We start from the raw sequence: 14,333 nt of genomic DNA, 5'->3' as shown, positions 1-14,333 counted from the left end.
TACAAGCTGCTGGTTCATTAACTATTATGTTTTTTACCCTCAATTTTGCCATTTTGGTTCAGTTTGTACTTACAGCTTTTTTATATTAGCTTCATGTTGTTTATTAAATAATGACATAGTGGTTATTGTGTGCTTTTGTTCACTTGAGGTTAGATGTGAAACCCAAGAACTAAAAAAGGTGAATTTTCTTTTTCCATATTTTCTTTTTCCATGATTGAACCTAACAAGTCTCAGCTCTGATGAAGCTGATCTGTCTCTGCTGGCATTTAATGGAAATCAGGTTTAATTTTGACTGACAGTAAATAAGAATCATTAGGCTTTAATGTGAACTAGTTCAGGCATGAAAACAATTCTTTAGTTGCATAGATTTTCTGAAGATTGATTTAACATTTGGTTCATGTTTGAATAGAAAGAGGCTTTGGAGGCATCATGTTTCAGATGTGATGAAGATGAAATGTACATCCTCCTTCTTCAACTTTATGTTGTGCCAATAATAGTCCTGACTCAGACAAACTGACACTCTACCGGAAAACAAAGAGTTTACTTTTCGTGTCTCAAAGTTTAAAGTGTCTGCGCTTTATCTTCACATATGCAGAAACCCACAGTCAGATTATATGTTAGTCTGCAGCAGCTGGACTCCTCTGTGGAAACTTATCCATCCATCTGTCTGTGTCCTCAGCTCTCAGTCAGATCATGCTGTTTGTGGACGGCATGAACGGTGTTATAAACCACAACGAGACGGTGCAGTGGCTCTACACACTAACTGGAAGTCTGGTGAGTACACACGACCACTGACACACAAATAAATCACATCTTTCTCAGTCTGTAGATCAGTTCAGACCATGTGGACTGTGAGTGTCAGAACCAAGCCACACGTGGACTGTAAGAGTCTGAGTCAGGGCAAGTTTGATAAGCAGCACTGTGGCGCCCCCTGATGGATGAACACTCAGCCTGTTTGTGTCTCTTCAGTCTCGTCTGCTGGTGAAAACGGCTCTAAAGCTGCTAATTGTGTTTGTGGAGTACTCAGAGTCCAACAGTCCTCTGCTCATCAGCGCTGTCAACACAGTGGACAGTAAGAGAGGTAAGTGCACACGGACAGACACATCTTTGTATTTCTACCCTTTTTAGGACATTATTAAAACTTCTATTTATTTCTATAGCCTAACTCTGATCCCAACTTTTGGTGGTCTATGCCTAACCATAACCTAAACTCAATTCACACATTAGCCTAAAACCTAACCTAACCTGTGGTCACCATAAGGACTAATAGTCCTGACAAGGTGGGTGAAAATAACAGAAAAGGTCCTAAAAAGGTAACAAAAAACAGATAAACACAGTAACTCATACACACATACACAAACACTCAGTTTACTTTTAGTTCAGAAATCCAATGTTTGTAGAGAAAAACATTCAGTATGAGCAGTAAACCCGGCTGTCTCTGGCTCCATGGTAACAGACGGTGTAAACACGCTTGTGTTTATCTCCATGGTAACAGACATTGTAAACCTATCCATCTTTGGCTCCATGGTAACAGATGGTGTAAATCCACCTTTCTCTGTCTCCATGGTAACAGACAGAGTAAACCCATCTGTCTTTGGCTCCATGGTAACTGATGGTGTAAACCTGTCTTTGTGGTATCAGATGGTGTAAATTTGTCTGTTCCCATCCATGGTAACAGACGGTATAATCTTACTTAACTAAGATATGACCTGAAATGTTGAACCTTTTGAGAATATCAGTCCTCGAGTGTGATGTATGTCAAATGTTGGTATGGTTACCACATCAGGTGTGTGTGTGTTGCAGGTGTTAAGCCATGGACTAATGTGATTGATGTTCTGAAGGAGAAAAATGGTTCTGACTCGGAGCTGCTTGTATTTGCCATGACACTCATCAACAAGGTAAATAATCTGGCCCTGTTGTAAACAATTATTTCTGAATACAGTCAGCATGATAAACAAAAATCAAAACTTGATGCATAAATCAAATTAAAATGTCAAACAAATTTAATAAGGTAAACAAACTGTCCTGAATAAATCAGTTCAACAAAGCTGAGCTTTCCTCATGTATCCAGAGGTTAGTACTACAAATCAAGATTGACAGTTTATTTAGCTATATTGAGCTGAAAGTCAGAGTTTTTGGTATTAATAACAAGGTTCACTGGAGCCCAGTTAGATAATCATAGTAATAGGTTGAACTCCTTACCTGCTCTGGAGCTATTTTAGCTCATTTTCTGCCTAAATTGTCTGTAAGAAAATCCATCTGTTGTTCTTAATATCCCAGAAAGAAACAATAATTATGTCATCATAGTTCTGCTTGGTGCTTAAACATTTAAATAAACGTTAGATTGTGCAATAACAGAAAATTAAGCATTTCTGACACAGGGATGTTCAGCTTTTCCTCTTGGCACAGAGATTTCTTCAGATTCTTGAAGTCTTCTGATATTATGAACTGTAGGTGATGGGTGGATGTGGAACATTATTCTGAAATTATTTCACAAGTATTTGAAGCAGTGTGATGAACCCCTGGCCATCTTTACTTCTTAAAGATTCAAGATTCAGCCTCTTTAAAATGTTATTTTTATACTCAGTTCTCTTACCAATCTGTTGCCAATTAACCTAATTTGTTGCAAAAAAGCTTCTCCAGCTGTTTTTTTGTACCAATTATTTTAACAGCTCTTTGTTGTCCTTGTCTCAACATTTTTGAGATGTGTTGCTGCCATATTTTTGTTTTCATGTGTTTGGAAAGTACATTTTAGTCTGTTATTGGGAACAAAAAAATATGAGTCACTTTTCTTTGCAGACAGACACTCAAAAGGGTCGTGGCCTGGCAGTCGATCCTTGAAGAGAACTATTGAAGGTTTAAAGGGACACTAGTCTGTTCCAGTTGTTACACCCTTTTTAACTCCAACAACTGATTTTTAGCTTCTTCAGCAGATTTAAGTGAAGTTATTCAGCATTTAGCATTCTAACTGCATTTTGCAGAAAATGTTAAATGTTAATTTTTTGATTCTGATTCTGCCTTGGCTCCTGGGGCCAAGCTGGGCCAAGCTTGAGAGATTTGATGCCACTTCTATGTGGGCCCACCACCAGTGAGGAGGACTGTCAAGGTCCTCCTCACATGCAGTGTAAGCCAGGCGGCAAGCAAGAGAGGGACCCTGGGCATGCCAATTCCTGACAGCATAAACTAGCTCTAGGGACATGGAACATCACCTCACTGACGGGTAAGGAGCCTCACAACCTTGTGTGTGAGGTTGAACAATACCAGCTAGTTATAGTAGGGCTCACTTTTAAACATTGCTTGGACTTTGGAACCAAACCTCTGGAGAACATGGTCAGACTTATTTCTACACTCGAGTTGCCCAGGGAGAGCAGAGTCAGGTGGGTGTGGCTAAGCACCTCACTCTTGAAGTTCTTCCTGGTGAACAAGAAACTTCAAACTGCAAAAGGGAAGGCTCTGACTGTTGTTTGTGTTGATGCAGTTCAGATTACCCAGTCTTCCTGGAGACTCCAACCAGTGTTTTGTTACTAGACTTCTGTGCTGGGCATGGGCTGTCCAAAACTAACACCATGTTCAAGCATAGAGCAGTTCATACGTGTACTTTGTACCAGGCCACGTTAGGTCTAAAGTAGATTATTCTGTAATTGTATTAACAGACCTTTAGCCTTATGTCTTAAACACTCAAGTGAAAAGAGGGGAAGAAGTGTCAACTGATCACAAACTGGTGGTGAGTTGGAACTGGTGGTGGAGGTTTCCAGACAGACCTGGCAAGTCCAAGCAAATAGTGAGTGTGAACTGGGAACATCTGATGGAGCCCCCTGTCCATGGGATCCTCAACTCACACCTCCAGGAGAGTTTTTCCACATGTCCAGGGTTAGGTTAGAGACATGGAATCAGAAAGGGGCATGTTCAGAGGCTCTATTGTAAATACGGCTTCCAAGAGCTGTGACCCGAAAGTAATCGGTTGTCCCCATGACAAGCACCAAAGGATTCACTAGTGGACACCAGCGGAGATGGAGGCCATCAAGCTGAAGAAAGTGTTTAGGGCTTAGATGAAGCAGCTGACAAGTACAGATGTTCCTTTTGTGGTTGCGAATGCAAAACTCAGGCATGAGAGGAATTCAAAGAGACCATAGAGAAGGAATTGCAGTTGGCCTCAAGGAGGTCCCACCCCAGGCTATGCTTGGCTTGGGTAGGGAACTGAAGACCTGGATTGGCAATATTGTTGAATGGTGGAAGGGGCACTTTGAGGAACCATCTTGTTCACGTTTTGAAGAGGCAGAGTCTGAGGACTTGGGGGAAGAAGAGTCCATTACCATGGCAGAGGTCATTGAGGTAGTTAAAAAGCTCCTTGGCAGCAGGGTGCTAGGGTGAACAATGTTCTCCCTGGGATACTGATGGCTCAGAATGTTGTGGGGCTGTCATGGTTGACATGTCAGTTCAATGACGCATGGAGGACAAGGACAAAACCTACTGAGTGACAGATTAGGGTGATGGTTCTTAGTCTTACTACTTCGACTCCCGGGGAAAGTTTGCTCTAGGGTCTTGGAAGTCAGGCTGTGACCAATTGTCAAACTTTGGATTTAGAAGAAGCAGTGTGGCTTTGGTCCTGAATGTGGAACAGTGGACCAGATCTCAACCTTTGTAGGGTTGCTAAGGGGGTCATGAAGTTTAGATCTCTAATCTGCATGTGTTTTGTATATCTGCAGAAAGTTTATGACTATGTTCCTCAAGAAAACTGGTAGAATGCTTCCTCAAGGTTGGGGATGAGTCTTTGCCTTAGGTAGGGGAGTCAGTTAAAGTATCTGGGCTTCCTGTTCACAATTGATGGTAGAATGGAGCGAAATGAGCTTCCGTTGTAGCCTTAGAGATAAGGTAACGAGCTGAGGGAGCTTCGAGCCAAGCCGCTACATCAAAAGGAGTCAGTTGAGGTGATTTGGACATCTAATTTGGATGCAAACAAGACAACTTGAATCCATACATTATAGATCTATTAATCAATATGTTTTAAGATTTTATTTTTAAACATGTTTTTGGTTAAATTTGGGTATTATAACACCAATATTTGATCAATGTTTAAACGTAGTGCACTTATTGATAATTAGGGGACAATGGAAATTTTAAATTCCTGTTATTTGACAATTTGATGCCTATTTAAAATTGCAAAGCACCAGGCAGAACTATGACAACATATAAATGTTATTTCAGTCTGATTTTTCTTTAGGAACATGTGGAGCTTCTTACAAAGAGAAACTCTAAACAAACTAATTTGGAGCAGGTGGGGGTTCAGACTCTTGTTACCATGGTGATCAATTGTGGCTCAAAGAGAACCTCCTTTGTGATCCTGAAAACTCAGACTTTTAGCCCAACATATCTGGAAAAGACCTGAATCTCACTTTATATTACAACCTAAGTAGGGAAACAAACTTCTGTCAAATTAAATCAAGTTGTTGACTAGTTAAACTTTGATTGTGTGTTTACATCAGACTCTGGCTGCACTCCCAGACCAGGACTCATTCTACGATGTGACCGACTGTCTGGAGCAGCTGGGCATGGAGACTGTCATTCATAAACATATGACTGACAAAGGGACAGAGCTGGACCTCCGATCACAGTTCTCCATCTATGAGGTAACACCAGGAACAACAACAGCAGCAGCATGAATAACAAAACAACAACAGCTGTAGATACCTTAACTTCCCACACAGCAGAGTTCCTACTGTTAGACATTTGCAGCTCTAAGGCTTATTTTGAACTTGCTGATCACATTGATTGATCAGCTAATTCTGCTTGTAGAGACCAAACACGTCCAACACTCTCAGGATCAGAACTGAAAATTTGTCCAGGTCAAACCAGTTTTGCTCATTTGAAAAAGGAGGGTGTCTATTGGTTTTATATTTTATCTGATAGATAAGTCTACCAGAGAATCAACACCAGGCTCACTATAGAGGCTAATAAACAGCTGATTGATTACCATCAGCTCGTGAGGATGTCAGGTTACTGTACAAAGAGCAGAACAGCCGAAAAGAAGCAATACTCTGTGCAATGAGCACTTTGCAATTATAAATACATTCATCTGGTGCTGCAGTTTTTTTCATTGTCAATAAACAAGCTTCATTTGTGCATTAAAATTAAATATAAAACAGTTATCATTATTAAGCAATATGTGATATTATTTAGTCAGCAGTCGTAACAGTATTTGCATTTTTGTATAAATATAAAAAAAATTGTTTTAATACCATGAAACTGGTATTTTTGTTTAGTTATCGTATAGTAACCAAACAGCAACTGGGATGCTGTTTGTTTTAGACGTGTTGAAAGTAGCGTCACCTGCTGACCACTTTGTTTGTGTGCACAGACAGCTCTGCGCAATGAGGACAGTGATGTGGATGACTCCTCCCCTCACCTCCGTAAGAACAGAAGAAAGTTGGCAGTCAGCGAGCAGGAGGGACGTAGGAGCCGCCGCTCATCCAGTCAGAACCTCCCTGACCTGTCCCCCTCACCCTCACTATCTCCCATCGTTTCTTCTGTCCTGTCCCCATCTTCCTCCAGCCCCCTCATCTCCCCTGCCATATCCTCCCCCAGTCTAACACCAGTCCTCGACAGCAGGCCCTTGTCACCACTGTCCTCTGACTCCAGCAGCTCCACCTCCAGTCCGTCTGGATCCCAGAGAGGGTCGCCACTGCCCCCGCACAAAACCCCCAATGGCAGTGTGACCACAGAGCAGGAGACAAAGACCCCACCCAGCCCGTAAGTCCACACTGTGCACCAACCAACACTTCCTACAGGGATCTGTTATTGATCAGAACCTAAAGCCAGTATCTCACTGGGCTGCACTGTTACAGACTAGTATAAACAGCGTTCATGAGGGAGTCTCCAAAATGTCTTGAAACATTCACAGGTGCTCTCAGTACCTCATGAAAGCCTGAGGCTCACAGTCCTGTCGCTTGAATTCAGAATATGTTCAAGAAGTTGCAAGTTTTCTTTCAAAATAGAGCTGGATATGTCTAACCTTGTTCAAGAGAACTAGAGCTGGATTTTCACAACTGCATAGATCTCTCCTCTAACAGAAAACATGTCTAGATCTAAAACCCACACAAATGCTAAATAATGGTGGCTGAGTGCTGGCTCGTGAAGCTCAGCTGAACCAAGCCAGAAGAAATGACAGGAAGCCCCCTCCCCATGGGCCTTCCACCTGGGTGGGCTCTAGATATAGTTGGGCTCACCTCTGCACACAACTTGGGCTCTAGAACCCAACTCCTGGATAGGGGCTGAACTCCTTCCTACTCTAGAAATGCCGAGGGAGAGAGGAATTTGGTAGGATACTCACAAGCCCCTGGTAGGGCTTCTATTATTAATTATGAAAAAATAATAATCACAATTATTTTGACCAATATTGGAGTCACAATTAATAAAAGCCATCCTTCACTGAGTTTGGAAACACTGGAGAACTGCAAAGTCCCTTAGATGTGAATTTTTTTTACCTGTTGAACCTTAATTTAAAATAGCTGACGAAGTATTTATTTAAATGTAGGCTACTGTGTAAAATCCATCCATTTGTTGTCTTTACCCGTTTCTCCTTTCCGGGTTGTGGAAAGCTGGTGCCTATCTACAGCAAAACTGAGGTACTGTCAAAGATGACAGTACTTGACAGCTTATTTTCTTCTAAAGTTTAGTTGCTTCAACACTTTCCTGAGATATAATGGCATTTTAGAAATGTTTTGCCTAAATAGCAGTAGGTTTGGTTTTTTTTAGCAGAATATCCAGTTCTTCGCATCAAGCTGCAAAGCAAACCTGCAAATCTTTTGTTGCCCCCTTCCAACTTTTCACAGATGTGTTGCTACCATAAAATAAAAATGTCCTTAATTTTCCCTTAAAATGTTAGAAGTTCTTGGTTTCAACATTTGATATGTTAATCATGTTCCATTGTGAATTAAATATGGGTTTATGAAATTTTCAAATCATTTCATTTTGTTTTTATTTATAATTTACCCAGCAGCCCAACTCTTTCAGAATTGGGGTTGGATAAGATGTTTCTGTATTTTTAGTAAAGTGTTGGACCACCTTTTGGTATTTAGTTCTTGAATTATTTAAAGAATAGTTTGCTTATTTTCTGAGATCAGTTAAATGGTTTTTGAGTGAGGATGTTCAGACTGTAGATACTCTGCTGTAGACTCAGGCATCCAGGACATGATAACAAACTGAATCAAAGATAGCTGGACTCTTTTTCTTTTTAGATTCTTAAAGATGTTTCTTTTATCGTCTGAGGATGTGCATGTGAGCTATAGAACTCGCATGCAAATCACTCCCCCTCCCTCTTGAGTTTTAGTTTTGGTCCCTCTGCCTTTAATTTTTTGTGATTCTTTCCTGCTCACTTTGGATGGACTTCAAGCTCCGACTTTGGGTCTGAAACCAGCTTCTCGTTGCATCTCCTCCTGGGTGTTGGTTCTGTCTCTGTTTTAATCATGGGTGTTTCCTTCCTCTTCCTCCCTGCTGTGCTACCTGTCAACCACTAGGGGTCGCTCTTTCCTTTCCCACCACATGTCGGCTCTGGGTCTGAGCAGGAAGTCCAGGCTCTTCTCCAAAGCCAGCTCCATCTCTGAGGAGCCTCCACCCTCCTGCAGGTGTGTAACACTGAGATGATCTCTGTCCCGCAGACAGAGGCTCTGACACCACAACAGGCTGTTCAGTTCTGCACTAACACGGGTTTAGGGTGAAGCTGAAAACCCAGAACTCATAGGGATGCACCGACACCACGTTTTTCAAACCAAGTACACCACTCACATTGGAGTACTTGCTGATACTGAGTACTAATATGAGTACTAATTAGTGACATGAGGCACGATGAAAAATAAAGAAAACAAACAACAGGAAAATAAAGCAAATATTAGTATTTGTTTTCCATTTAATTTGTTATAAATGCACTTTCTGTAGGATCTTTCCCTCTTTGTTTCTACAGTATGTTTGTAGAAACTTGTATAATGTTATATTTTCCACAGAGGTTTTCATGTATTTCACAGTTATTTATTACATAATAAATCCTTTTGATCTGATGTAAAACAGCCAGGAGTGAGGCATTCAGGAACCTGCCTCTGTCTGCTGGGGGCACCTGTGAGCCGACAGTTGGTGCATCCCTAACAGAAGCCCTCAAAGGCAAATGGAAACATTTGGGTGTTGTAACACTTTCTAAGTCTGTCCAAACATTTTTTTTCCTTTTAATTTTATGACCTTTTAGCAAGTAAAAATGGATTCCTTTAATGTAGACAAAGGCTTTCTAAAATATTTTATCTTATTTTTGACCGAAGCAAAAGAAAAGAAAAAACTTTTTTCCTTTGAGCCCTAAAAGGACCAGAAAAAAAACAACAAAAAACAACTGCTAATCCATTCTTTTACTCTCGTCCAGAAATACGTCCTCTCCTGACATAATGACAAAAAGAAAACTTTCTAAGCTGCCATGATATGAAGTGAACTGGGACCAAATGTTTTGTTAGTTTAAAAAAGGACATTTTGATCGAAAAACTTGAAATTGAAAGATTGAGTTTTAGTGCAAAACTTGAAAAATGCAACCATGTATTCAAACTAAAAATAATTGTGCCATTTTTTTCAGTTTAAATAAAATCTTGATTTAATTCTGGAAATATTTAGAATAAATTATTCTTTTTTTTCACTTTTCCATATTTTGATATTTTAGGACTTTTTTTTTCTTAATTTCCCCAATTCAGTTTTTATGTTTCAGGATCAAAGCTGATTTTTTTTTTTCAGCTTCAAAAATTTTTTTTTCACTTTTAGATTTATTTTTAACTTTCAGATCAGTTTTATTCAGTTTCAGGCTTTTGGCCCCGATTTTGAGTAGGGGGCATGGTTTCAGCTGAGAGGGGAGTGGAGTCATGACTGACAGTCTAACAGAGAAGGAAGGAGACTCGTATCACTCATGTTGCCTTCAGGAAACATAGGTGCTGCGAGAATTGTGGCTCAACGTTTTCTATCCACCATATGCGATTGGCTGTAAACCAACTAATGCCAGTGACTAAGTTGGCCTTAAAAGACTGTTTTGGACAATTCGTGGCACCAATAACATTATGCGAGCAATAAACTGCGGCAGTTTGTGCATTTCAGCAGCAACACTTTAAGAATTGACCTCTCCCACTTATGCGTATTACCCTGAATGCACCATTGTATTCACTCACCGCCAAGGCAACTTGCTGGAGTCAAACCTGGCCGGAGGGTTTGGCTCTGCCCCAGCTCGTTTTCCGGACCCCAGTTGTTGAAACTTTTCAAAACGGCTCATATATTTCACATTCCTTACCTGTGCGCTGATTCCAGTGGGTTGCCTGGGTGGTGCGGATGCAATAGCCAGTGGATACAATGGTGCGTTCAGGGTCATATGCGTAAGTAGATGTCCATTCTTAAAGTGTCCATTCTTAAAATTATGAGCCTAAAAAAATCAGCTTTGATCCTGAAGACACAAGAAACTGAATTGGAAAAAAAAGGTCCTCAAATATCCAAATATTGAAAAGTGAAAAATAAAAATTAATAATTTATTCTAAATATTTCCAGAATTAAATCAATATTTTATTTAAACTGGGAAAAAAAATTGGCACACTTATTTTAAGTTTGAATAAATTATTCAATTTTCCAAGATGTGGACTAAAACTCAAGCTTTTAAGTTGTTGTTTTTTTAAGTTTTAGTTTTTTGATTAAAATGTCTTTTTATAAATCAACAAAACTTTTGGCCCCAATTTAGCTCCATAGGCTTGAAAAATTAAAAAAAAGAAAAATTTGGCAGGCTGTTTATTTTTGTAACAATTATTATTGCCATAAAAGGGCAGAATACACACCTAGTTCAGTTTTTGAATGTCCAGCGTCCCTCCAGTTTTATGAAAATAATTTTATTTTCTATACAACTATTGAAGTCAAGAGAGAGTGTCTTTGGACAGAATTGAACATTGGAGTATTTCAGAAATAAGAAAAAGTTTTTTCATCTGCCAAGCCATTAATTCAAGAGAAGGTAAATGGTCAGACTTTGCGTCATCCAGTCTCCACATATTATTTCTGCTCGTCTTTCAGGGCTTCCATACATTTGTCTTGGTGCTGTGTGAGAATGAAAATTAGCAGGGTTCATCCTGAGGTTTAGATTCTTTTATCACCTTTTTATTTGAACTGATGCACCCAAGTGTTTTAGGTAACATTTTTGTAAAATACAATAAACTATTTGTGCATATATTTTTTTGAGCAAAAACGAAAATAAATCAGCAGAAACACAAACACTCAGCTATGATCTGCCTTGTTTTTTTTACATTCTTATCTGAGTTGTCATCCTCGCCGTTTGTGTGCGTGTGTGTGTTGCAGCTCGCCCTCCTCAGACGTTTCCCTTCGGCAGAAGCAGACCTCAGAGCAGCCTGACACCAAGATGGAGACTAAACCCAGCCTAAAGTAGGTGATTGGGGCGGGGGGGGGGGGTTACCATGGTAACAGGGTTGTTTACAGTAATTTAATATTTGGTGTTACCTGCAGGTATTAATGGCACTGTTTGGGCTCTACTTCTTTAACCAGCTGGTTATAGTGAACTCAGACTAGACTTTAAATTTCTTTTTTTTCCACTTCTGATTATTTCCAGCTCCTGGATCATGACATCGAAGTTTATGGGAGAATCTGTAAAAATTCACTTTGACTCTTTTCTGCATCTGTTTTTGTTGCCTTCTGTTTGTTCTGTATCTTAGCTGAACAAACATTAATGCTTAGGTTTTATCATGATCCCAGAACTTAATATCATTTTATGATATTTTGATTTTTGTCTGGATTATGTCTTTATCACTCTCAGGTATGCACATAATCACAAACTCATATTCTGGATTTTTGTCAGTTTCCTCTGTTTGAAGAATTTTCTGTCATTCGTCTTTCTTCTGGTTTTTATTTGTGGACTGTGAAGAAGCTAGATAACCTAGATAAATTGATGTTTTTCTTTTTTTATTTATTTTATTATAAATATTTCGTAGAATTGTGTGATTGCTAAATCAGCATTCAGCTGATTACAGTATTTTTATCCCTTTGTATGTCCAAATCGCTTGTTCAGGAGATGAGTGCTGTGACTTTTGGTTTTTGTAACTTTAAACTTTTCAGAAATGTATTTACAAATATTTTGCCCATAGAAATACATTGAGATCCCTTCATTTTCTTCAAAAGAATTTTTGAAACCCATTTCAGCAAGCTGGCTCTATTTTTTATGCTACTTTTAGCTTTTAGCTAAAATCTTTGCTTTTTTTTTACTTTAACAACTCAGTTTCAACTTCATTAGCAAGTTTCACCAAAGTTCTTCTGTCGGATTTAGTGACAGTCTGATCTATGAAACTGTTTCTGTTTTCAGGCATCAACAGTTTAATAAAAATGGTAAACATTTGATCACAAGACAAAAAACAGGAAGTAGATTCCACCTGTAGCTTTATTCTGACCAATCACAGGCTTCTTAGGTCGCTCAGTCCTTTCTCCATTAAATCATATATTATTTTAGTTTGTTGCTCTAATGTTTATCCTCTTCTTTCTTCTCCTTTCTCCATTTTGCTCTTCCTTTGTTCCTCCACCAGCTCAGTGGAGGCTGAGGAGCTCTTCAGGTAAGTATTTTTCCTCCCCTCTTCATCCTCCTCCTCCTCTTCCTGTATTTCAGTCTAGAGCCAGCTGCATAAAACAGGTTTGGTTTTACCTTTTCAAGTGTTTTCGCTTTTAAACTGCAGAGTAGTCTATAGAAGTCACACCGTGAATTTATCAGCAGTTTAAAACAAGCCATTGTCCTGAGGCTCTCTGTGTTTCCTCCATTTTCTGTCTAAATGTTTGTTTCCGTATCTGTCCTGTGTTTTGGTTTTTGGTCATTCTGACTGTGAAATGGTGCAGATGAATGTAGAAAAGATAAAACGTGTTGAAGTGAGACATTCAGAGACAGTGGGAGCTGCAGGTAAGAGTAAAACCTGATGAACAGAGATCTATTCCTCTTTGGGTTCTTTGAGTTTTTGTGCAGCTGAGCTCCTGTAGTTTGGTTTAACGTCAACCAGCATCCAGATGTAGTCCAGAGATGATGGGAAACCAGCTGGTAGACATTTATCTCCTGAAACTTACTGTGAGTGTGTGTTTGTGTGTTCAACCTGTGTGTAAGATATTTGTTGTGTCTCTACAGCCCAGACGACTTTAATGTAAAATCGGACAAACCGGTTCTGAGGAAGCTCCAGTGAGTAAGTCTGCAGCCCCACTGCATGCTGGGAGCTGCAGAGAAGCATAGTGTGTGTGTGTGGGGGTGGTGAAAATCTGTTTGCACTCTCACATCACTGGGAATCAGCTGCTTTTTGGGAAATGATTTTGGCTCTGGGCAGAAGTTACAGTTTGGGTTTAGAAAGGTTTACAAGAAATGAATTGGTGTTACTTTCTGTGAGAAGATGGTGTGTGTGTGTGTGTTTGTTTGTGTGTTGTTCCAGTGTGATGATCTGTACCCTTCAGTCTCATCCTGTCTAACTGTTTCCATCCTCTGGTCCTGGTCTGTTATCCTCCTGTGGTCCAGACCAAAACAATAAACTCATGAAAATGTGTAAAATTTGAACAGTGTAAGTTTTAGGAGGAAGTAGCAGCCACAAATGGAGATGACTGATTACAGAACCAAGTCTGAGTGCTGTGTTTGTCAGAACTGTGCCAGAACCATGACAGCAGAGCACTGAGACAGCTGCCATGTCCCTTGTCCTCAGAGGACAATCGGGTCTTCTTCTTTAGCCTGAAGGTGAAGCAAACTGATGGAGAATCTGTCAGGGTGACAAAATTCTTTTTTCTTGCTTATTTAGAAGTTAAAGAACACCTTTTGTCATTTTTATGCTATAGATTTCTTTCATCTCATTTAGAAGAAACAAAAACACTTTTTATTTTGTCTCACATGGAAACAAATGTTTATTATCTTATTTAGAAACAAATAATGACATTTTCTTTCATCTTATTTTGACAAAAGAAATTATTTCTTGTTGGAAACAAAAGTTGTAGTTTTCATTTTTCTTTTGTTCTTTAAAAACAAATTAATTTGTCTTTAATTTAGATTAAAGACAAATTAATTTAATTTGCAAAATGTTGCTTTTATTTGCCAAGTCTTTTAGAAACTGCAAAAAACTTTCTTTTCATCTTGTTTAGGAACAAAAAGTTTTGTTTTTTTGTTTGTCATTTACAGGTGCTGGTCATAAAATTAGAATATCATGAAAAAGTAGATTGATTTCAGTAATTCCATTTAAAAAGTGAAACTTGTATATTATATTCATACATTACATACAAACTCATATATTTCAAATGTTTATTTCGTTTAATTTTGATGATTA

The 14,333-nt window shown here is 39.2% G+C and overlaps 1 protein-coding gene across 6 annotated transcripts in view; it reads left to right on the top strand.

Annotated features, from left to right (window-relative positions):
- fhod1 (formin homology 2 domain containing 1) overlaps positions 1–14,333 on the top strand; it is a 75,492-nt gene that overhangs the window by 35,825 nt on the left and 25,334 nt on the right. Inside the window, exons 6-14 of one of the 6 annotated variants that reach the window (XM_017434883.2) lie at positions 680–774; positions 970–1,081; positions 1,804–1,898; positions 5,484–5,627; positions 6,356–6,747; positions 8,514–8,621; positions 11,347–11,430; positions 12,579–12,605; positions 13,163–13,213. In XM_017434883.2, the coding sequence (XP_017290372.1) occupies positions 680–774; positions 970–1,081; positions 1,804–1,898; positions 5,484–5,627; positions 6,356–6,747; positions 8,514–8,621; positions 11,347–11,430; positions 12,579–12,605; positions 13,163–13,213 (1,108 nt within the window). The remainder of the gene's footprint in view (positions 1–679; positions 775–969; positions 1,082–1,803; positions 1,899–5,483; positions 5,628–6,355; positions 6,748–8,513; positions 8,622–11,346; positions 11,431–12,578; positions 12,606–13,162; positions 13,214–14,333) is intronic. The other 5 variants (XM_017434879.3, XM_017434882.3, XM_017434880.3 and 2 more) reach the window with 5 other exon arrangements.

The sequence above is a fragment of the Kryptolebias marmoratus genome, linkage group LG15 (assembly GCF_001649575.2).
Source record: "Kryptolebias marmoratus isolate JLee-2015 linkage group LG15, ASM164957v2, whole genome shotgun sequence".
Classification (NCBI taxonomy): domain Eukaryota; kingdom Metazoa; phylum Chordata; class Actinopteri; order Cyprinodontiformes; family Rivulidae; genus Kryptolebias; species Kryptolebias marmoratus.
Note: the sequence above shows the minus strand (reverse complement) of the source record. Positions and strands in the feature narration are given on the sequence as shown.